This window comes from Lepidochelys olivacea, assembly GCF_965140295.1.
Source record: "Lepidochelys olivacea isolate rLepOli2 genome assembly, chromosome: 10".
In the NCBI taxonomy this organism is placed as follows: domain Eukaryota; kingdom Metazoa; phylum Chordata; order Testudines; family Cheloniidae; genus Lepidochelys; species Lepidochelys olivacea.
Genome location: NC_140420.1, coordinates 77,597,913 through 77,622,466, shown reverse-complemented (window position 1 = coordinate 77,622,466; position 24,554 = coordinate 77,597,913). Strand labels below are relative to the sequence as shown.

Genomic DNA, 24,554 nt, shown 5'->3' with positions numbered 1-24,554 from the left:
GAACCCTAGCCCCCCCAACTATTTTATCATCACATACTCGCAAGAGCATATAAGACCCATTTATATAAAAGTCCTGTTTGCAAAAGATTTTCCAATTGCCTCCCTTATATTGTTACCATTACTTCTGTCAGGCTGCTTGAACTCCTATGTATTGGTTGTATATTATATTAAAAACTAAGGATTTAAATAGGAAGTCTTGTTTCTTGTTGCCCAAATAAAGATCACACTTTCCCCAAGCAGTAAAACAACTGTATTTGGAGTTGTACCCTCTGCTCAGTCGACTCTGCTCCCAGAAATGTAGGAGTGGAAGGGACCTTGAGAGGTCATCTAGTCCCGTGGTTCTCAACCAGGTGTATGTGTACCCCTGGGAGTATGCAGAGGTCTTCCAGGAGGTACATCAACTCATCTAGATTTTTTTCAACAGGCTACATAAAAAGCACTAGCTAAGTCAGTACAAATTAAAATTTCATATAGACAATGACTTGTTTGTACTGCTCTATATACTATACACTGAAATGTAAGTACAATATTTATAATCCAATCGATTTATTTTATAATTATATGTTAAAAATGAGAAAATCAGCAATGTTCCAGTAACATTGAGCTGTGACCCTTTTGTATTTTTATGTCTGAATTTTTTAAGCAAATAGTTTTTAAGTGAGCTGAAACAAGGGGTGCACAAGAAAAATCCGCCTCCTGAAAGGAGTACAGCAGCCTGGAAAGGTTGAGAACCACTAATCTAGTCCATCCTCCCCTGCAGGACCATGTATAACTAGATCATCCCTGACAGGTGGTTGTGTAACCTGTTTTTAAAAATCCCCATTGATGGGGGTTTCACAACCTCCCTGGTTAACCTAATCCAGCACTTTACTGTCCTTATAGGTAGAAAGTTTTTCCTAATATCTCTCTAAATCTCTCTTGCTGCAGAGTAAGCGGATTACTTCTTGCCCTACCTTCAGTGAACATGGCAAACCACAAATAGCTATTCTTTGAGTACAATTTTTGAACTGTTTTATACCCATGTGATAGTAATTTCATCTAGAACACATTTCCCTCGGTTGCTTATGAGAATGTCAGGTGGGACTGTGTGAAAAGCTTCACTAAAAATCCAGGTATATCACGTCTACTGCTTCCCCCATCCGCTAAACCACTAACCCTGTCAAAGAAAGAAAGTAGATTGGTTTGGTATGATTTATTCTTGACAAATCCATGTCGGCTATTACTTGTCACCCTATTATCCTCTCGGTGCTTACAAAGAATTTACTATTGATGCTCTTGGATATGTTTGAATCAGTGTGGACATCTGTATTTCTTTTTGCAAGGTTCTACTTATCCTCTTTACCATCTCGTCCACTTCCATGGCCTCTCATTCCTTTTACAGTGTCTTTCTTCACAGTGTGGGTTTGGACCAGGTTATATTATCCAGCATGTGTAGCAGTAGACTCCTATTTTAAGATCAGCTGGTTTTCCTTCCAGTTCATGAGCATGCTGGTGGGATTTGTTCTCTGCATTACCATTATGTGCTTTATAGTCACTGAGATACATTTTGAGCCAGCATAAGTTAGTCTCAGTTTGGTCCTGAGAGCATCTGGCTTCTGTAAACTGGATCCTTTGTAACACCTAGGTTATGATTTGGAAGGAGATGCTCACCTGGTCTGTTTGTCTTACTAAATTTCAATTGTCTTAATCGGCTCGTCTTCAGTAACTGGGTGAGGAATAGTTCCCTCACTTGCATGAACTGTTGTATTATATTCCGTGAGTTGTTGCTCTATTTGTGCCTCCTTATCAGAGCAACATGTCCAGGTCCAGCGCCTGCTAGCTCCTGTGCCTGGCTCCTAGTCAAACCCCCTTCCCTTCGTTGCCCCTGGCTTCCTGCCCCTCAGGAGGCTGCCGGCTTCTCCAGTTTTGTGGATATGTTCCTGATTCCCTGCTGCATGTCTCTCCTCTTTGCAGTGGGGCACGGGTTCAAGAGATGCAGAGCCAATCTACCGCTAATAGTTGTTTTTTGTTTTTCTTTTGCTTTGCTCACTATTGTATAAATGTCGGCCCCTGTAAGCGTACAGCACCAACGAGGCTAAGTCACTGAGCAATGATTAGGAGTGCAATCGCAGATGCGTCCTACTCACAAAGGCCAAGATGTTCAAAAGTGACTCATTATTTTGGATGCCTCCATCATTTTTAGGCACCCACCCTGAGACACCTTGGAGGGGCCTGTTTTTTAAGAATACGCTGAGCGTCTGCCCTCTGAAAATCAGCCCCCTTCAAGGTGTCAAAGAACTGAGGCACCAAAATCACTAGTCACTTTTTGAAAATCTTGGTCAAGATAATTGTGAATGTGCAAGGTGCTGCCTTGGTATCACACAGCATCTTTATGTGACAGCAAGCAATCTCAATGCATTCTAAACAAAGCTGAATTTCTGTTAGCTTTTGGGCCTCCACCAAATCTCACCACTTCTGTATATGGTCTACATTTCAAGAGGGTTAAAAATAAAACCTGGTTACTGCTGTGTAAGGGCACTTCCTATTTCTGCTTGCCGTTTCCTACTTCTGTTTCTGGAGGGCATGCACAATAAGTCCAGCTCACATAGCAACTTGGTTTTTTTGCTTGTAGGATTATTTTTGATTCACCGTTTGCCCCAAAAGACCTCAGATTCAGAAGCAGGAAGAAAAAAAAAGTTCATGATTCGTTTATTCTCATTCCTATTCCATAAACTCCAAACTAACACTACATACAGTGCTTCTGTAGCACATTGCCCACCCCAAGTGCATCCAATTCATCCTCACACCACCACCCTGTCTTCCAGATGGGGAAGCTGAGAGCAACTGTGAGCCTTTTGCTGAAGGCTATTCAGTGCATCGTGACCTGGCTGGGTCTCGAATGCCCGTGCCCTGACCCCTAGTCCTGTGCTGTAACCATGACCCCTTTCTGCTGGCATAACTCCTCCTTGTAAAACGTTACACAGAGAACATTTAGATCCACTACTGTTCATGGAACTTCAAAACCTGTGTCCGCCCCCCCCCCCCAAATCATTCAGCAGTAAAGATTTATGAACAAAAAAACAACAAAACAGTCACAGTAATAAGTGCAAGTCCCTGCCCTTGACATTAAAGGAAACACAGTCAACCAGGCAGAATTTTCCAGAAATAAAAACAAAGGTCTAATCTGGAGGCATCACATATGTTAACGTCCAGGGTTATGTGGACTTCAGCTATTTTTATTGCTAGGAGGCAGTCACTAGTTGCTGCTGTAGACTTTTATTTTCTAAACTGATGTAAAGTTGGTGCCAGACTAACAGGACTAGTGGTTTAAATTTGCAGAAACAGCACGGGGAGGAACACTGTAAACATTGTAAGGAGAGTGATAACTTTAGATAAGCTATTGCCAGCAGGAGAGTGGGGTGGGGGGAGGTATTTTTTCATGCTTTGTGTGTATAAAAGATCTTCTACACTTTCCACGGTATGCATCCGATGAAGTGAGCTGTAGCTCACAAAAGCTTATGCTCAAATAAATTGGTTAGTCTCTAAGGTGCCACAAGTACTCCTTTTCTTTTTGTAAACTCTCTCTCTCCTGCCCCCCGCCCCCTTCTCCCATCAGTGTGCTTCAGGGGGAGAGGACAGCTCAGCCTCTTGCCTGCTATTAGTGAGGGGGCCGGTACTGATGGGGGCACCTACCCACTAGAAAAGGGGATGAGCCAAAGGCTGCTTAAGGCACCAGAGTCTCTCTTCCACATTTGCAAATCTGACCCCCAATGCAAACAGAGCAGAGATGGAGAAGGGGGCCTCTTCTTCAAGGAAAGCCGTTCAAATATGGATTATGCTGCTACTAAGTAACCAAAAGTAGTTACTATCTAATGGTGTGTGAAATTTTCTCCGAGAAATTGCTTTGCAGAGTTAACTATTTCATGAGGAAGCCACTTAAAATGACCCTGCGAGATCTCACAAGCGAAGCAAGGTCAGGGTGGGTCACGGCTTGGATGGGATACCTACAGGAAAGACTTTTCCGTGATGCAGGAAGTGGGGTTGGTGATGTGTAGGCAGCTCATTTTCATCTGAGTCAGGCTGTGTCTACACTTAAAATGCAGCAGCACTGCCAGAGTGCTTCAGTGTAGACCCTCGCTGTAGTGGCAGGATGGGTTCTCCCATCACACTAGTTCATCTGCCTCCCCAAGAGGTAGTAGCTAGGTTGATGTAAGAATTCCTCCATCAACACTATGCTGTCAACACCAGGGGTTAGGTCAGATTAACTATGTCGCGCAGGGGTGTGGATATTTCACACCCCTGAGCTATGAAGTTGGGTCAACCTGACTTGTCAGTGTTCTGACTGAGGAGTTCTGAATTAATGCCCGAGCATCGTTGTAGGCGCCTCTGTAATGACAAGAATGCTACCTTTCAGGTGAAATAAAAAGGTGGATTGGGCCACACATGGTCAATCAAAGATCTTCTTGCATTTTTCAAGAGACATAAGGGCATTAAACCTCTGGGCCGCTCTGAATTCCAACTCATGTAATTATGCTCTGGCCACCTAAATCTGCAGGGCAAATTTATGTTCTTTTTCCTTCAGCTCCTACCCTATACTGTAATGCAATGTGTCTCTGTGCCGTTGGACAGCTGATGAATTCCAGTGGTGGGCAGCATGATCCTTTTACTGTACAGACTTGTCTCAGTGGGGGGTTGTAAGGGTTTAATTAGTTAATTTTTGTAAAGTTGCTATGGAAATAAAAAGTATTATGATAGCGATCATTATTATTTCTTTAATATTAATCATTACTGAAACCAAGGAAGAGACTCTCTCAATGTTTTTGTAGTGTGGCCCAATTCCCCTTAGAAACCATCATACAGAGGTATCCTGGCCACTCTGGGGCTCAGGACCACATTTATTATTGCACCTAGACAGGCTTTACCAACAGAGGTGTCACTAAGTATTTTTCAAAGGAGAGCCCTGATGAATTCAATCAACAGTGATTACCTTTCTGTAGCTTTCTTGAATCATCCCATAGAATTTAATAGAGAATTATATCCCTGCTACAAAATTCTATAAAATTAGAAAAAATAGCACTCTAGAAAGGAACTAATTCTAATTATATAATTTGTAGAGTAACTTCTTTAGAACCCTACTGAATTGCTGCAAAATCCCGTTTGGTTTCATCTCCATTAAATTCTATAGAACTTTTCAATAAGGGTAAAGATCTTTTGATTCACAAAAGGCAGGAATATCCCCCATATCCCTACACTTGCCCCATATGGGTCACAATGCTTTCTTTTAATAAGCATGATATTAATGTGTAATAGCGAGGGGAAGCAGAGGTGGGGTGGGAGTGAGTCAATTATTTAGACAGCTGAAAAAACAATAAATATTACTCTGCACTTCTATAATGCCTTCCATCTGAGGAACCCACAGTGTGTTACAGACATTGGCTAATTAAGCTTAGCAACATCCCTGGGAGGTAGCAAAGGCTGTATAGGGAGCACTTCACATACCACTGAAATGCAGCTACCTCAGAGCGGGAGTAGAGCAGAAGTTTAGCCGGACACAAAACCAGCATACAAGTTAGGGCAGGAATAACATACCAAGTTTAAACTGCAGGGGGAACTTAGATACACAGAGATACAGGGAGAGATTCTCTGCTGGTCTAACTTGTCACAGCTCCACTGAAGTCAACGTAGCTAGGACAATATGCTCCAGCTTGAGGATCTGCCCCAATGTTCAGCTTTCATGAAAAGTGGCCTAGGATTGTAAGGCTGGTAAGTGATCAGAACACAAGTGTGATTTCTCATCTGACAGAAGGGGCTTCCAGCAGCACATGGCCTCCAGTACCCTCCTGGATGCAGTAGCCAGTTACTGAACCAAAAGACCATTACACTATGTGTTAGAAGCCACCCATTCATATACTGACCAGAGCTACCCTGCTCAGCTTGTGAGAGCTGATTGGATCCCAGCATAAGATGACAGGACTACAAGAAATACCTCTACTGGAATCCCTGATATTTACAGATGAGATGCTATGGCCTATTATTATTCCCAGTGGTTCATGCACAATGAAAGCAGCTGACACCATCTGCATGAAAAGCATGAAAACAATACATTCACATGTGAAGGTTTAATGACTCACTGCATTCCAGCATTCAAGTTAGGTAAGTAAATCCAAATGGTGAACAAGGACTATCTAATCTAAGGAGTGGAATGACTAGCTGACATAATTCATCCTTGGGAGAAACTAAGCAATCCTTAACCAAAAGAAGTTTAAAAACATACAGCATACACACAGGGAGCAAACTTCCTGAAGTAGTACATGATTGAAAACCTAACCTCAATACCACATGGCCAATCTTCCCTATCCCTACAATTTCTTACACACACAATTCTATGTATAGTGGTTATACTGGTGTGCTTTGTACACTACATGTTACTTGTAACTTACGGCTCATTTTACACAACAAAGCAATATAAAAATTTCCATGAAGAAAGCCAGCTTCTTCATGAAAATTCTTTTCTATCATTAAATAGAAAAACAGTTTATAGCTTTTTTTCCCCTTCCCACCTCATTATTTACACACAGACAAACTTGTTTATTTACCTTCTCTTTGAAACGCTGAGGAAAATCTGTCAAATCAGAATTACAGGCTAAAACTGTTGGTGATCCATTAAAGTCTGCTAATAGTTACAGCAGATTAAAATTCTTCTCATGGTTTATAATTTAGTATGCCAACAGAAATGAATTCAGATTTCCAGAAAGAGAGTTTAGACATACAATTAACAGTTTAAGGCAAATACCAGATTTAATCCTTATTCCCAAGAGCTCCTGATCACTGTACAAAGATAAAGCTTTAAATATAGAAAAAAAAGCCACCACAAAATAATCATAATACATACGGGGAAAGGAAAGAGTTCCCGGAGCTCTGTGTGACACTGGTGCGAAATGTCTTTGATAAAGGTAAAAAGGCCTCTGAATAAAGTATCAGGCATTGCTTCATAGTTGCTGATAAAATCCAAAATAAGGTTGCTAAAACATTAGCCTCTTCTGAGCTTTGCTTACTCACTACCCAGCGTCAAAAACACCTCATCCCACACTTCTAACGCAAAGACTGCCTCCTTATGAATTGTTTATTATGGGGAAAAACACACTAATATAATAAGCCAAAGACTGGTTCTGGTTACTGAGACATAACTGGTTTTGACTTGGAGAAAATTAATGTTATTGTCCCATGATTGACAATTTTGGCAACAAATATAATATTTGAAGAAGAAATTATCACACCAACAGAAACTAACCTGAAACATACATCACCTTTTAAAGAAGGGTTTCTACCTATGGATTCAAAATATTATTATATAAACACAAATTTTCTAATCCATGCTACAGATTTTTAACCTTAAAGTATCAGTAGTTGCTGAATCAAAGCTTATAGTACAGTGGGAGCAGGATCTGTTCAGCCTTAGGAATGATGCTCTGATTTTAAAAGCTTTGGTACCCTGAGCACATACTACAGCAATGGCTGGCAGCACATTTGTATTCATGTGCTAAAAATGATGAACCTCATAACACACTTTTGAATCAATGGTATGTGATAGAAATATTGACTAGTTCCACTTGTAAGGAACACTGTTCCTTCTTTATTAATAGATACGTGTCATTCTTCTTGCAAGTAAAATTGACTGTTACATTTTGTAGATTCTTGAAGATATGGTCTTGGATATTCAAAGCAACTTAAGGGAATTAGGTGTTTAAATCTCATTGAATTCCAATGGGACCTGTGCACCTAAGTCCCTTGGGCACCTTCAAAAAATCAAAGTCTAAATATTTACTGCTGCTCCAAATAGGAAAGAAACAGCTGTTCCATTTACCATTTTGGTGCTCCATGTTGCATTCTCGGCTAACAGCGGATTCCTCAGTTCCCACGCACCAGTACATTCTGGGCTGCAGTTGCGAAGTTTCAATAAGCCAACTTTCTGCAGCATTTAAAATTAAATGGTGTTGTCAAAGTCAAACGAAATCTCTCCAGGTGCAGGATTGGAGTCACTGCTAGTTGTCACAGTCATGAAGAAACACCATCTGCCCTGCTTTAAAGAAAAAAGAAAAAAGAAAAGAAAAGAAAAAGCAAACACCATAAATCATCCCAGCACGGGAATGGCAAGATGTTTATTCCTTTGCACATACAAAACGTGCTTCTCTAGACATTACCTTGCAAAAGTGCATTCATTTCATGCCAGTGTAAATACAATTTATTATATAATACTTTAGCTACCCATAGCGTGAATCAACAAAATAGCGTGACAATGTCTCCACACTAAAAAAAGGGGGCTAGTCTCAATTTCTCTCAGCCAAAACTACTAAAGAGACTACAGTCAGAGCTGGGATATTTTGGATAAGGAATGCAGATCTAGTTTCTGACTCTCAGTGGGCTAGTGTAAAGGCTGAGCACTGAAGTGGTGTATACCTGCTGGTGGGAATTCTTGAAAATTCCTAAAGAAATTCCACTTCAGAACCATCTTCAGTCACAAAAGAAGTCGAAATCTAAGCAGAAATTGTGGATCCCAGTAAGAGTGCACTTGAGAAACTCCATATTACCCCCAACAAATACTGTTCTGGTTACCAAAAAGGGGAAATCCTCTATGGAAGGAAAGAATACAAGGGGAAAAGAAGAGCACAAACTTTGTATCTAGACCAGTAATGCACAAGGATTTCATTGCAAAATAAACAACATTTTGCAGGAACATATCCAAGGAGCCATATTTGATTTCCGAGAGCTACAAATTGTTCGTTTCTTTTAACCACCCTGCAAAATTAGCAATGACCAGGGCATTGATTGTCTCACTCTCCCAGGGAATTTTGAAGTTCTTACCTGTTTAAAGTCGAGTCTCTGAAATTTTCTCTCTTTTTAAAAGTCTCCTGTCTAACACTGCTGTGGCATTTACAGTATGCACACAACTAGCATACTTTGTTCCTTTATTTTCTGCTTTCACTTTCAGTATGTAAATTATTTCATTAATGTAACAGAGCATCACTAAAAAGATCTGATTTTAATCCATTTCTTTCATGTCTGCTGCATGCCATCAAAGGCATGAAAGGAGGCCCCCAATTCAGCAAAGCACTTAAACATGTGCTTAACATTAAGTATGTGCTTATGTGCCATTAAAGTCAATGAGACTTAAGCAGATGCTTCAGTGCTTTACTAACTAGAGCTGTTTGTTGAATTGGGGTTTAAGAGCAAGGGCAGTACAAAATAAACTCGTCCTTCAACGGATCTGGATTCCGCTTCCTCACATTCCTCCTTCATTTCACAGGACTTTAAGTCCAGTTGGCAATGCATTACAAAACCTGTGAATGGCAAGTGATTTATTTCTATGCAGAGGTTTGAGTCTGGTCCTACTTTATGTCCATACAGACAAATGCAATCTCTAGTGATCCCCACTTTGTGGAGCTTGTCTGGCAACAAAGACCAAATGCCCATTCCAGCTACTGCTTGCCCTATGGCTATGTGGATCAGTGGCATATTAGATTTTAAAGGTCATATTGAATCCAATTTTTTGATGCTTTCAAAGCTAGGACATGCATTTTTGGGTGCTCCTTGGTTGCCAGTAAAATATGTTACAGCTTGTGGGAGTACATGCGTGAGCCAATAACAATGTGATTGACCTGCTTTGGAATTAGACAGGGTAAATTCTACTAGCCAGTCGTTACAAGATAGGGAGTGTTTGCTTACCCTGCACGTGTCTGATTTGACAAGTTCACCATTTTACAGATCCGACTGCAGTGATCATTTAATTCTAATGGTCTATATTGCGGCTGACCCAGGATTATACTCCCTGTAAACCTGTAGACAGAGAGCAGGGCCAGATTCACTAGGTGGGTTATGTCTCTTGTGTGCCACTGAGGTGGGTGAAAAGAGCAGTAACCCAACTGCAAGTGGCCAGCAGAGTGTTTCTTTGTGGTAGAATTGCACTCTCTGCTGATGCATGTATACTGCAGCCAGTCCCTGCATCTCTGGCCCTTTTCCCAATGCAGGGGGTATCACTGGAGCAGGTAAGAGGCATGGCCGAGCCCTGCTATGCTATGCCATGCCAGTCCTCAACTGGTACATGGTCTGTTAAGGACCGCACATCAGTAGCATAACCTAGCAATGTTCGGCGGCAGCTCTAAGTGGCATCAGGTCTTGAGGATCAGGGAGCCATAACCTCCATGAAAAGAAAATGAGGACTTGTGGCACCTTAGAGACTAACAAATTTATTTGAGCATAAGCTTTTGTGAGCTACAGCTCACTTCATTGGATGCATTCAGTGGAAAATACCTGATCACCCCCACTCCTCCCTTTCGTTCTATAAAGAGGATCTAGTCCATAATTTTCAAGGACCAACATGGGAATTATTAAATCAGCAGATAATTTGGGTCACTTCATGTGAAACCACCCAACAATGATGGGACAAACAACTTTGGGGGTTTTGTTTGTTTGTTTTTTAAGAAAACTAAAATAGCAAAAATATTTGCCGAATAACAGAGCATGTCATTTTGCAAACTATTAACACGGGGGTTCTCTGCTTTCCAATGCCTGCAGTCCAAGATTTAGTGTGTGTGATATTTCTGCAGGGTTGAACGATTGACATCGCAGCCAGTGGCGGATTTAGAGTTAGTGGGGCCCTGTGCGCAGCTTCATTTTTGGGGGACCCCCTTGAGACCCAGCCAAGAAAAAGAACATTCTCTCTTATCTCCCGCACCCCCCATTTTTCATTCTTTTTTTCTTCGTCCTCCTCCTATATTATAAGTAATAGGACGTAAATGACAATAAAGTGAGGTACCTTGATTGGGGCACGAGGTTGGGGTGCAGGAGGGTGTGCAGGGGACTGGGCTCCGGGAGGGAGTTTGGGTGCAGGCTCTGGGCTGGGGCAGGGGGTTGGAGTGTGGGAAGGATGAGGGGTGCAGGCTCTGGGAGGAAGTTTGGGTGTGGGCTCTGGACTGGGGGTTGGGGTGCAGGAGGGGTCAGGGGGGCGGCACTTACCTTGGGCGGCACAGCTCCCAAAGTGACTGGTGCACCCCTCTGGCAGCAGCTCCTAGGTGACGGGGGGAACCGGGGGGTCTCTGCGCACTGCTGCCTGCAGGCACTGTCCTTGCAGCTCCCATTGGCTGGAGCTCCCAGCCAATGGGAGCTGCGGAGTCAGTGCTCGGGGCAGGGGACAACGTGCGGGGACACCCCCCTCCTCCCCACAGGGGCTGCAGGGACATACCAGTCGCCTCCATGAGCGGTGCGGCGCGGAGGGAGGGAGGCAACGCAGGCAGGGAGCCGCTTTAGCCCTGCTGCTGGCACATTTCTGCACGCCCCTTGCGGAGAGCGGGTCTCCGTGTGCTGCCTAGGGCAGGGGCGGCATGTGGGGCCACCTCCGCCCCCCCAGGGGCACGCAGAGACGTGCCAGCAGCCGTCAGCTTCCGGGAGCAGCATGGGGCCACTGGCCACCAGCCCCCGAATGCAGGCAGCCTGCCTGCCTGAGCCCTGCTGCGCTGCTGGCAGGGACCCGAGGGCAGGTTGTCAGATGAGATTCGTCCTGCATTTTGGGGGGCCTCCTGTCACTGGGGGCCCCGTGCCACCGCACTCTTTGTTTCACAGTAAATCCACCTCTGATCACAGCTCAAATTCATCTTGATCATAACTCCACTGAGTTACATCAAGCATGAATCTGCAGAGCAGAGCAGAGACTAGTTCAGTCGTTCTTTCCAGCACACATTCAGACTTATGTGGCATTTCTTTGCAGTACAATCCATGGCACACATTCGCACAATTTCAGAAATTGTGGGGGAAAGTAATTTTCATTTTCTGGACTTAGTGCCCATTAGATATTTGAAAATCATCCCATTCATGATTTCAGGAACTCCTAATCCAGCCACTCTCCCCTATAGTGACCCTGGGGGGTGAGGGGTGGGGGAAGGGGACTGTGTCTTTAAAAATCAATTTCATTTAATCTGAGACTACAAAATGCCTTAACCATAATTATATTATTATTGCATGGTCTCAATACAAGACTGAACTAAGGTTGTTGGGATGTTTTACATGTGCATTTCTATACCTTAACACCTTTGAATTTCTTTTATGTATAACCTGAATTTCCTGGATTTGTCATGGTTGGTTTGGGGAACACGACTATAATGCTTTTTACCCTTAAGATGCTGATACATACACTCAACTTTTAACTCCAATAACATAGGTTTTGTCCTGGAATGTATAGTAACTATTGACTATTAGACAGACTGGTGTTACACAAGATTCTGTAGTTTCTGCGAGATTCCTCTCAGCAGGACTAGGAGCAAGGAGCAATATATTTTAATGCAGATTTAGATTCCATTCAGCATCTGTCCAGCTTCTCCTTCAAGATTCACTAGCAGGCAAATGGCTCACTTTTAGAGACAGGCTAAAGAAATTATTGCCAATTTTTTAAAATAAAATCGTATAAAATATTTTGCATTCACAGCCCTTTTCATCCAAAGATCTTAAAACACTTCATAAACATTCATTAAGTCTCACAATACCCCTGTGAATGTATCAGACCCATTTTGTAGGTAAGTACATTGAGGCACATAGAAGTGCAATGACTTGCCCAAGATTACTCACCAAGTCAAGAGCAGACTGGAATAGCATCTTGAGTCCTTTGCTCAAACCAATGCGTTTGAAAACAATGTTATGCCACATCCAAGACCAGGGATGGTGTCAGAGGTATTCACAAGGTAATATTGTGGAGCATGAATGTGGATGAAGCAGTGTGAGGATGTAGTCACACTCAGAAGCGGTATTAATACCTCTAATACCTACCAAGGCAACGAGAAGAGAATGTGGCTCTTGGTATTTGGTTAGGGCAAAATCCCTGCTAAACAGCAATCCATCTTTGGTCTTTATAGGAAGCCAATGTATCCTCAGCTTTCTTGGATCACCAGAAACTCTGTGAAGAAAAATAGAATCCAATTACTTCTAAAGAATCATAGGACTGGAAGGAACCTCAAGAGCTCATCTAGTCTAGTGCCCTGCAACGACATGCTGGCAGACACTAATATCACTCATCACGTGTAATAAAAGCAGACAGAGTGAAAAATAAAGCACCCAGTGCTTATTTAGATAAAGAATGTTAGAAACATACAAAAAAATAACAGAAGATGGAAACAGAAGAGAGTTTGTATTCAAGGCCAACCCTTTGTACCTGTTGCATTCTCCACTGGATTGCCACTTTTCTCCTAATGTCCCATGTGACTAAATCAGTTGTCACAATACCATGACATTGCACCTCATCTTTCAACTTAAGTCATTTGTCAAGGACTTTTTTAAGTGCTCCGCAAGTGACACATGTCAAAATTGGGAATCTACCTCAAGTTTTCGGATAAGTGACAATGCATTTGTACACTGCATATTGTACACTGGTCATAGCAGCAGAGAGAGGGAGAACTAGTGGTCAGAGCAAGGACTCCTGGGTTCTGTTTCCCCCTCTGACAAAAGTATGCTGTGTGACCTTAAGCAAATCACGGGTAAACTCTATGTGCATCCATTTCCAAATCTGCCAAGTGGTTATATTATTTATCTCCCTCCAGACACATAGTAACATTTGATTAATTACTATTTATGAAGCACTCTGAAATTACTGTCTGAGAAGTCTATATAAGTGAAAAGTAATAATAATAATAAATACTCTGTACTATAAAAGTGCAGTGTTTCTATTCTGGAGCCCCAAGTGCTTCCTGATGGCTGTTGTAATGGTGATTGTATAAAAAGAAGTTTTTCCTTAAAGCTAATATAGGCTATTTCCCTTCAACAACCAGCTTTCAGGAAAGGACAACAGCTTCCTGCTTATGACTTATTTAACCCAAACATTTCCTTTATGGATCCCAAATTTAGGTTCTATTAAAAAAGACCCCAAACAATCCACATTTATAGAAATGTTTTCTTTTCGTGAACCTCTTCTCACTCTTTTATTTCTCCTGAGAACCAGACTGAGACAGGCCCTGAGTTTCTAATCACATAGGCATGTATTTAACTTTACTCACATAAGAAGTCCCAGTGATATCAATGTGAGCTTTTACATGAGTAAAATTAACCATATGCTTAAATGTCTGGAAGCTTGGGGCCTTAGACCATAAGGAAAAGGGATCTAGACTTGTTGCGTGCTATGTAATATGTTGCCTGTCTTTATTATTCTATACAAACACATATAGAATAAACAAAAGGCGAAACAGACGAGTATAATTTCCTCTTTCAGAGCAGGTGAAAAGCAAACAATGTGGCCGGCATAAACGATTAAAAAAAATTCGATCTTTAAAATTCTGATGAGAGCGGGTGAAGAAATGATTTGCCCTCCCCCCCCCCACAAAAAAAAATATTTTGGCAAAAACAAACTTTTCTTTTTAATTAAAAAAAAACATTAAAACCCTAAAGTTGGTTTTTTCAACAAAAACCTGAAAACGTCCAAAGAAAAACATTTGGTCATGAAAATTAACCCTTTGTCAAAAAGCCACTTTTCACTGAAAAAAACCCAATATTAGGGCAAGCTATTCAACTAGCTCTAACAAAGATAAGGAGAGTGGTTATCCCACCAGGGTCCCCTTGACTGCGGATTGCCAAAGAGCAGCCACAGTGTAAGCCATCCGGAGGGCCAAGCCGCTTCAAACCTCAGGTGTGACTATCCAGCTGCTATTTAGGCGCCACACCTCATTCGCCATAGGCCTGGCAAAGTTATGGAGCGGAGTGTGCCCCATGGGGTCCCTTTCAAGAGCCTGCCCTGTCCCCAGCCGGGGGGGGGGAACGCTCCTCTTCCCTATGGCAGCACCCCCTCCTCCAGGACCGACTTCAAGCCCCTTTTCAATGCAGTTTGTGCCCTTCAAGAGCACCCGGCTGGAGCGCTCCTGTAGGAAGGCAGGTGTGTGTCTGCCAGCGCGGGGAGGGGCATTCAGGAACAGGGCGCCCCTACTACGGTGAGGAGGGCCAGGTAACTACCGGCCTGGGTCGCCCTAGGGAGACCCCCGGCTTCCCCCTCCACGAAGGGGAAACTGCTGCTGCAGAGGGCAGGAGGTTGCCAGCCCTGCAAGGGGAAGAAGCAGAAGCAGAGAAACCCGGCGCAGCCCAGCGGGGACCCCGCGAAGCCACTGTACCTCCTGTCTCCCCCCGGCGGGGCAGCGTCCCTGCGACGGGGGGGGGGCTCCGCTCGGGGGTGCGGGGCCGGGACGCCGCCGCCGGCTGCTCCGGCCACAGCGACTTTCGGGCTGGGGCGGCGCGGGGGGGCGGCGGGGCGAGCGAGGAACCAGGGCTGTGCGCGGCCTGCCGGGGCAGCCAGCACTTCCTCAATCCAGAGAGCAGCGGGGGGGCTGAGTATGTGTGTGGGGGGAGGAGGAAGGGGAGTGTGTGGGGGGGTGAGTGTGTGTGGGGGGAGGAGGAAGGGGAGTGTGTGGGGGGGGTGAGTGTGTGTGGGGGGAGGAGGAAGGGGAGTGTGTGGGGGGGGTGAGTGTGTGTGGGGGGAGGAGGAAGGGGAGTTTGTGGGGGGGTGAGTGAGGGGAGGGGGGAGGAGAAAGGGGCATGGATGGGGGGCTGAATATGAGTGTGGGGGGAGGAGAAAGGGGAGTGTGTGGGGGGTGAGTGTTAGGGGAGGGGGGAGGAGAAAGGGGAGTGTGGGGGGGTGAGTGTGAGGGGAGGGTGGAGGAGAAAGGGGCATGGGTGGGGGGCTGAGTGTGTGTGTGGGGGGAGGAGAAAGGGGAGTGTGGGGGGGTGAGAGTGAGGGGAGGGGGGAGGAGAAAGGGGCATGGATGGGGGGCTGAATATGAGTGGGGGGGGAGGAGAAAGGGGAGTGTGTGGGGGGGTGAGTGTGAGGGGAGGGGGGAGGAGAAAGGGGCATGGATGGGGGGCTGAATATGAGTGTGGTTGAGTGTGGGAGGAGGAGAAAGGGGAGTTTGTGGGGGGGTGAGTGTGAGGGGAGGGGGAGGAGAAAGGGGCATGGATGGGGGGCTGAATATGAGTGTGGTTGAGTATGGGAGGAGGAGAAAGGGGAGTGCGTGGGAGGGGTGAGTGTGAGGGGAGGAGAAAGGGGCGTGGGTAGGGGGCTGAGTATGTGTGTGGTTGAGGGTGGGGGGAGGAGAAAGGGGAGTGTATGTGTATGTGTCATTTTACATGCACACAGAGGTATATAAGGGGATTGGGCAGTGTTTTACGCCCGCTTTGCTAATGTGGCCACTCTCACAATTTGATTAAGGGCTTATCTGCACAGTGCTTTAGTCCACACCAGAGGGGTGTAAAGTTTAGTCTGCACTTGCATGTCGCACACAAACTGGCCCTTGTGAGCCCTGCTGGCATGCATTAAAAGTTCTGTTCTGTGCGTAGTGCTGTCTAAAACAAGTCTACATTAACACGCACTAGGAAACTTTTTGTGCACACCAGCAGGATCAGTTAGTGCACAACACGCTAGTGTGGACTAAAATTGACATCCCTCCAGTCCACATTAAAGATTAGATGCTTTTCTAAATGATAGGGTCTAGGAATTATTGTTGGGAAGCGTTATGGCCTGTGTTATACAGGAGGGCAGACTAGATGATCACAGTGAACCCTTCGGTCTTTGGAATTGATGAATCATGTAGACAAGTTTTCTAGTATTTAGTATTTTTCTGAAAGCCCCCCCTCCTGGAGTTCTACAATTGCATGAAAAACTCAGATTTCATTTTTTAAAAATATATGCACTTCTGTAACCATAAAGGCAAATAAAAATTCAGAATTTATTATTTTTATAATTCCTGTGATTTTTATGCCAATGTCATGATTTTTTCTGGCCTCATGCATGATTTTTTCGTGTTTGAGCCTGGCAATCAGTATTGCCAAAAGTCCTGCGGCCGCCCCCGAAACATGAGATTGGCTTAAAAAACACGAAAACTTTAAACAAAAACATCTTGTCATTTTGACACAACAGGCCAAATTCAGAGATGATGTGAAAGGAAGGTTAGTGAGTGGGTGCAAGTCTGATCACAGTGACGGGTGGGGTCATGGAGGCCCCCTGGGGGCTGTCACCTGATGTGTTAAGACTACCCCTGAGCCCGTTTTCCCTGCCAGCTTGGGACTTCAGTACCCTGTCTGGTTGAGCCAGACACGCTAGCCTGCTACAAACACAGACCCAGGTCTGAACCACGTCCCCCACAAGCACAGGGTTGTTTTTTTTGTTTCATCCCAGTCTCTCTCCTGCAGTTTGTATTTGGGCAAAACCCACTGCCTCTAATGGAAGGTTTACTGGATGACAGGCTACTGCAAGAGTGGGCCCACTACATCCTCACTGTTGCTTACCTTTTCTTAAAGGGGCCATGTCAAGCAGTTTAGGCTAAAATTGTAGGGCAGGATGTGTATATGGAACGGAGAAGCAGTGGGAAGGGGTCGGAAGAGCTTTGTTTTATCAGGCACTTACTAGCTACAGGATGATAGGGAAAAATAAAGGCCCTGGCTCCCAAGCAGGGACTAGGGCTAGCTCTGTAGTAGCAATGGTAGGGGGAGCTGGTACCATGATTTGGCTTTTCATCTGAGACTTGATCTTGGACATTGGGACTCTTGCATATGGATCTTGGGTAGTAGGCTAGGTACTCTGGTTGTTAAAGCTCTAGCTACCCAAAGCACTTACGCAAGGCCAAAGCGTGTGGCAACATTTCCAAGCCCTGTGTGTGGTGATGCAAGGGTGTAAATGATTGGACAGGACTAGAGAGAAGTTGTGGAAAGAAGCACAAAGGAGAGAGGAAGAAGCAGAGAACACCATGTAAGGAATGAAGAGAGCTGGTCCAGAAACAAGCCAAAATGTTCACAAAAATCAAAATTCCAAATTTTGTAAACTTCCAGATAGCTCCAGAATGATAATGGAGTGGGGGGGTGGGGAGAAAAGAAAGAGAAAGATCACACCTGTAACATTTATACAAACCATACCACAACAAGTTAAACATTTTTATTAAGAATTGAAAAGCTAATATTAAAAAGATACCCATATTCTAAATATATACATGAGGTTTAACCACATATAGCATTTCCATGTTCCTTCAGCTATAAAAATACATTAGATTAACTGTACTCTAATTTATAAATATATTTTTAAAAAATTAAGCAGTATTTCATATGAAAAGTATTACTGTGCAATGAAAGAATATAAATCCTCTAACGGGTCATTGTATGTTAGTGGCTAATGTTACTTGATATATCACTTAGAAAATTCAGTGTGTAAAGTCAAACCCTGATTTATACAGTAAGAGAATACATTATTAAGTCATTTGTTTAACTTGAGAGGAAAAAAAGAGGTGAAAATATTATATATAAAAACCAAATGCTAAAAAAGATTGTACATTTCAGATGTTGTCATGTTTTCATTCCCCCAAGATGTTTATCAAACAAAAAAAAAATACGGAAAGCTATATTGGTTATTATTATTCCAGTTTCATTTTACTATTTACCTTGCCTCCAGATCATTTGCTTGTAGCTCTAGAAAACGTAAGTTGGCAATAGTAAAATGCTTGTCTGATAAGACAGTTGAGATCTCGCTAAATGTACTATAAAAATAGAAAAGGAGTACTTGTGGCACCTTAGAGACTAACCAATTTATTTGAGCATGAGCTTTCGTGATCTACAGCTCACTTCATATCACTTCATGAAGTGAGCTGTAGCTCACGAAAGCTTATGCTCAAATAAATTGGTTAGTCTCTTAGGTGCCACAAGTACTCCTTTTCTTTTTGCGAATACAGACTAACATGGCTGTTACTCTGAAACCTATAAAAATAGAAATATATTTACAGTTTTCCCATTTGGACTTTCATGGGATCTCTTCTGCATTTAGGTGGGGAGATGTATCTGTGGAAGTCCCACCTCCTACATCCATGGGAGAGCAGACACTCTTCCCTCTCCCCCACCCCCCAGCCAGTTGTGTACAGCTGTCAGTGGTATGTTATTTATGAGTGATCAGAGATTGAGTACAAAAGCCTAATTTCTTTCAAGATTCAGTGACTAACAAGGGAGTTCAGCCCCACGCAAACTTCTTCCATACCTCCTCATCCATCAGCATGGTAATAATTCTTACTTATCCAGGAGGTGCATCTCTGGTGAAGAAAGATATTGGGTTAGGCTCTAGCTTTGCGGTTTGCCCCACAATGCATTTCCACTTTAAACCCTAATTTCTGGGGTTTGTGATCTACTGCTGCTTTAGCCACCTGCATAACTCCCTTTGACAACAAAGGGCCCTTATGAGCACTCCAATGAAGTCAACAGGCATTTGCTGCCTTAGGAGTCCTAGGTACAACACAAAGGAGTTATGCACCTCAGGCCAATTTGCTCCCATGATGCCTGAGTGGGGTATTTGCCCATCACCTACCTTCCCTCAGCTTGGATCTTGGTTGAGGATTCTACACAGAGCCTTGCTGGAACTGGCTGTGCAATCAGAGCACCTTCCAACCACCCTCCCCACAAATCGCCCTCCCCAGCCAGTGCTGCCCAATTTGGGGCCTGACTGCCAGCATGGCAGGAATTTTATACCACTGCCCACCTACAGGTTGCACAATGGCTTCCTCCAGCATAGATCCTCGGTGATTTAGCCCATGGAATGAAGACAGTTGAAACTTTGCATAACAGTCCTGGCCTGGGAGCAATTTCTTTTTCATAGCATATTTTCAGAAATCTGTTAAATTACATTCATCTGGGGGTGGGGGGAAACAGAGGTTTAGGAGAGTTTACTAATCCTGCTCAACATAACGAACAGCTCCAGCTGAACAAAATGAGATTCACATGTTGGGATAATGATGATGGCAGAGAAGTGAGATGCAGGTCTCGCTGTCTCTCCATCCTTCTGTTTCTTTTGGAAGATTTCTGTTTGGTTTTCTATCCCATGGATGTTTTCTGCAGTGTGCGTGCCCTGCTACAAGACTGGCAGGAGCGCTGGCGTCATTACTGTAGATGCAGTGCAAAATCCTCTTGTGAAAAGTGCCTTAGTGAAGATTTATCATACACCGTATGAACTCTTCTGAAGCCAGACAGGTTAGTGAGTCAATGACTTGTTTTCAGTACCTGTAGAGTACATGTATCACAATACATAGGGTACAAAAGTTCCCCTCCCCCTCCAGTCTAAATATGTAGGATGAAACTGGTCCCACTGAAGTCAATGGCAAACCCGCTATTGACGTCAATGGGGCTACGCTGTCACCATTATGGAGGATGTGTGTGTATTAGAGAGACCAAGACAACTCTTTCAGATAAAAGTGCTTTACATAACCTTCCACAAAAACAAACTCCCCCCTCCCCATAGGGCTCAATTATCCTCTTCACCCCAATATAACTCCTGTGATTTCAGTGCTATTATACTGGCTTATATCAGCAGCAATGCCGCTGAAGTCAATGGAGCTATGTTGGTGTACACCAGCTAAAGTCCACAGGTCTTTCAACATTCCATGCTAATGATGCCTTGGGTCTCTCTAATATGGCATTGGGGGTGATTTTGCCTTCAAAGCCACGGTACGATAAAAGCAGACTTCCTGTAAAGCACTGTGTGACCAGAAGTTTGGTCACTGGTAAGAGACTGATGTAAAGCCAAGGACTAGTCCACTGAATGCAGCATACAGCATGTGAGAGCACAGAATGAACAGCCGATAGGTCAATTAAATTCTGTCTCCAAAAGCTAATTGACGAGCATTCCAGTAGATTCAAAGTTTCTACAGAGTAAAAAAGTTCTCTTTGAAAAAAAGAAGTGCCGTTTTCTTCCCCGCCTCCCACCCCTTCCCCCATGTTTTGAACTTGTCCCCCATGTCTGCGTGTCACATTCAGAGTGTCAGAATTTTTAGGCCTCCAGCTCTCTCAGTGATTCTTCTGGGATAGTTTAATAGTGACGGTTTTCACCTCAGTATATTCTGCCAGAGCGTATTCACCACTGAAAGAAAAAACAAAGCAATCACAGCGCTTGCATTTGCCATTTTTACCATACCACATTTTCATGTAGGACAGCTGCTTTCACCCAGCAAGTCCTATTTCATAGTATCGCTACATTTTATCTACGCTATGCAGGCCCAGATCATCAGCGGCTTTAAATCAACATAGGTCCTCCAAAGCCAATGGCGCTCTGCTGACTTATCGCAGCTAGAGAGCGGATCCGTCCTGTCTCATAATTAGGGCCCCGACCAAATTCACTGTCCATTTTGGTACATTTCATGGTCATAGGATTTTAAAAATCGTAAATTTCATGATTTCAGCTATTTAAATCAGAAATTTCACGGTGTTGTAATTGTAGGGGTCCTGACCCAAAAAGGAGTTGTCGGGGGGGTTGCAAGGACATTGTGTGTGTGTGTGGGGGGGTTGTGGTTCTGCTACCCTGACTTCTGCGCTGCTGCTGGCAGTGGCGATGCCTTCAGAGCTGGGCAGCTGGAGAGCGGGGGTGGCTGGTTGGGAGCCCCGATCTGAAGGCAGAGCTGCTGCCAGCAGCGGCACAGAAATTAGGATGGCCTGGTACGGTATTGCCACCCTTCCTTCTGCGCTGCTGCTGGCAGGGTGCGGCCTTCAGGGCTCTCCGGCACCCAGCTCTGAAGGCAGCACAGAAATAAGGGTGGCAATACCGCCCCCACCCCCGACCCTTAAAATAACCTTGCAACCCCTCAACAAACTCATTTTGGGTCAGGACCCTCAATTTGAGAAACGCTGGTCTCCCCTGTGAAATCTGTATAGTATAGGGTAAAAGCATACAAAAGACCAGATTTCATGGTCCATGATGTATTTTTCATGGCCGTGAATTTGGTAGGGCCCTACTCATAATGCACTTTCTATATACATATCTATCTATCTCTAGAGAGAGAGAGCGCACACACGCTTTGATACAAGTCTAGCAAGAGTTGAGGGGCTAATATTCACATGAGGAATGTCTCAATTCCCAGCTTGGTGGAATTCATGAAGCGTTTTGGGAGTCTGCAGAAGGAAAGGCACTGTGTGCACACTAACTAAAATTACAGACAGTAACTAAAATTGCACTTGCTCTCTTCTTCCTTAGAAAAAAATAAGCTTCTGTGTGGAAGCATGTACTGTAAATACATATATAAAATATGGGGGTGGGGGAAACTTGTCGTGTGTGGCCTAACAGATAATGTTAGTATAGAACAACTAACTGGATGATAGGTGCATTCATTATATTACGTCCAGGTCGGGGAGGGGGGGAAGGGGGATTTGCCCCTTTTCTCTTCATTGGCCAGGGGATAAAGCCCTGATGTGATTATCTAATTAGGCAGCCCCTCATGCAAAGGAAAGCTATACATTTTCTCATGGTCTTTATAATCCTTTGGAGGGATGATTCATCATCCTTACTCTCCATCTTGTTTAGCAAATCAAGCATCTGAACACATTTCTCTTCCAAAACAAAGCCAATTGAGATGGTTAATAATAGATTGTGAGTTAACACCTAGGAAGGAGCTCTGTGGTTAGGACAAAGCAAGTCCTTAGGAAGCCCCTAAACAGGGTAATTGCAAGCTGCTTCTCCTATGCCTATGCAGCGATGAATCCGCCTCTGGAAATGTGAGTTCTATTCCCAGTCCTGCCACTGATTCTCATGGGACGTTGGGCCAAAATTTTCAAGGGTGGACGCTAAGTTGGGTGCTAGAATGTTGGGGTGACCAACCTGAGACAGACCTGATTTCCAGAGGTACTGAGAAAAAGCTAGCAGCCCTTCAGTAACTGAAAAGCCTTGGAATGGGGGAAGCAGAATTCATTTTTCTCTGGCAGGCTCTCTGTATAACCACAGGAACCCATCCCCAAACACCTTCCCAAGCCCTAACCTCTATCAGCAGGTGAAGCAAGGAGAATTCATCACATGACAGCCTTGGTCTGATGTTTACCTGGCAAGGAAATATCCTTTATCGTTAAAGCAAGAGTAGGAGCTAGTTAACTGAGTTTTGAAAAGCGGTTTTAGGACAGAGAGCACTGAGTGCTGTGGATGACCTGCACTCTGGGCGAGGGGGATTCTAAGGGCACCATTCACATGAACAAATCACAATGGAAGTTTTTACACCCTCTTGCTCTCACTCCATTATTTCCCTGCCATTGTAGGGGCCTCGGGCACATAACAGTCTAGTCTCCTGTGGGCTGTAATACTTTGGTCTCATTTTTTTCGGTTGCTGGGTTTAATGTGGGGGGTTGGTGGCCTATGATATACAGGCGGTCAGACTGATTTGGTGGTCCCTTCTGCTCTCGAACTCTGTGATAAGTTTCACTGGTATAAATCACAACATAGAGGTGTAAGGGCAATCCAGCCCCAACAGGTAAGGCAAGCTTGGTGAAATCCTTACTAAGTCATCACACTTACAATATTGCATTTAAATTTCTAGATAGAAAAGAGATAACAAAACTGAGTTAAAAACCAAAAAACCAAAACAAACTTACAGTTCTCTGCCATTTCCTGACATCTTAAAACCACCAAAAGGAGCTTGTGCATAAAGGGCATTGTAGCAGTTGATCCTATGATCAAACATAATTTATCAGATTAAACACTTGGAAGATGGGGGAAATATATTCATGTTTATTAATAGCCATGAGTTGCCTGACAAACGTGTATCTCTTCCCTTTTACATACTTCACTAGGTGTTTTATTCACTACATTTTGGTCATTTCAGCCACAGAGTTTGATTTTTTCATAGCAGGAAACAGAATTTTTGAGAAACCATCATTCTCTACCAAGATTGGTCCTTTTTGTCCATTTTCCGGCCAGGACCAGCAAACACGTATGTAAAGGTTTTAAACTGTGTCTATGCTAGTTTCCAAGCCTCGTTTAAAAACACACTTTTTAAAAAATATAACCTGTTTCCTTGTCTAGACATGCCCGCCTCAGCTGCAACAGCTTTGCTACTGTCCAGAGTACATGCTGGCTCAACCTGTAGCAATGGGTGTAGGAATACAATTGTATTAGACACATCTGTGATGTGGTGAGAGTAGAAATTGCTAGTGTAACCCACTGGTGAGCGAATGTCACACTAGCTCCACCGAGGTCCGACTTCTATAGGACACTAGCTGTGATGTGATTACAAGGATTCAAATCCTGATCCCTTGACTACAGCACCTGAGCAAGGTGAGCAGGATTTGGTCTGTTGCAACAGACAGGACTTTAGCATCACATGAAGAAGTGTGGTGAAGGTCTTCTTCAAAACCAAAGACCCTATTCTCCAGTAAATATCCTTACCGAGGCAGAGGCTGAAAATCTTGGATAAATACAAAGTATTGTTTCTAAATAGAAAAGATTTTTTAAAAACCATACCATCAGGCACCAGACCAAAACTGCCATTGTCTACAGCGAGGCCAGGATTTCAGCCCAGTTCTTTAAACTGTCCTAATATTAAATCAGGAGCTTTGTACACAAAATGCTGACTTGCCTCGTTAACCGGTAACATGGTGCCATCTACTGTTCAAACCGATTTGTTACCTTGTTTAAGACCTTATACAATAATTACATAATAAAGCTTCTCAGAAGGCATAACCATGTTCATCGATAAGGCAGCATATGCTGTTGGGATTTTCCATAGGAGAGAGTACATTTAAAATGTGTGGGAACTAACACAGTTTGGTTTCTCTAAAAT

General features: G+C 43.8%; 2 protein-coding genes across 4 annotated transcripts in view; both read right to left on the bottom strand.

Moving 5' to 3' along the window:
• Positions 1 to 15,281, bottom strand: part of LRRK1 (leucine rich repeat kinase 1) — a 109,661-nt gene extending 94,380 nt beyond the window's left edge. For 2 of the 3 annotated variants that reach the window (XM_084640816.1, XM_084640818.1), the window contains exons 1-3: positions 15,114 to 15,281; positions 12,793 to 12,919; positions 7,844 to 8,056 (exon numbers count right to left, since the gene is read on the bottom strand). In XM_084640816.1, the coding sequence (XP_084496942.1) occupies positions 7,844 to 7,910 (67 nt within the window). In that variant the 5' untranslated portion in view covers positions 7,911 to 8,056; positions 12,793 to 12,919; positions 15,114 to 15,281. Of the gene's footprint in view, positions 1 to 7,843; positions 8,057 to 9,702; positions 9,784 to 12,792; positions 12,920 to 15,113 lie in introns of those variants that run through there. The other variant, XM_084640817.1, reaches the window with a different exon arrangement.
• A 3,346-nt stretch (positions 15,282 to 18,627) lies between these two features.
• ALDH1A3 (aldehyde dehydrogenase 1 family member A3) overlaps positions 18,628 to 24,554 on the bottom strand; it is a 50,493-nt gene continuing 44,566 nt past the window's right edge. Inside the window, exons 12-13 of the mRNA XM_084642041.1 lie at positions 23,368 to 23,442; positions 18,628 to 20,878 (exon numbers count right to left, since the gene is read on the bottom strand). Of these exons, the coding sequence (XP_084498167.1) occupies positions 20,806 to 20,878; positions 23,368 to 23,442 (148 nt within the window). The 3' untranslated portion in view covers positions 18,628 to 20,805. The remainder of the gene's footprint in view (positions 20,879 to 23,367; positions 23,443 to 24,554) is intronic.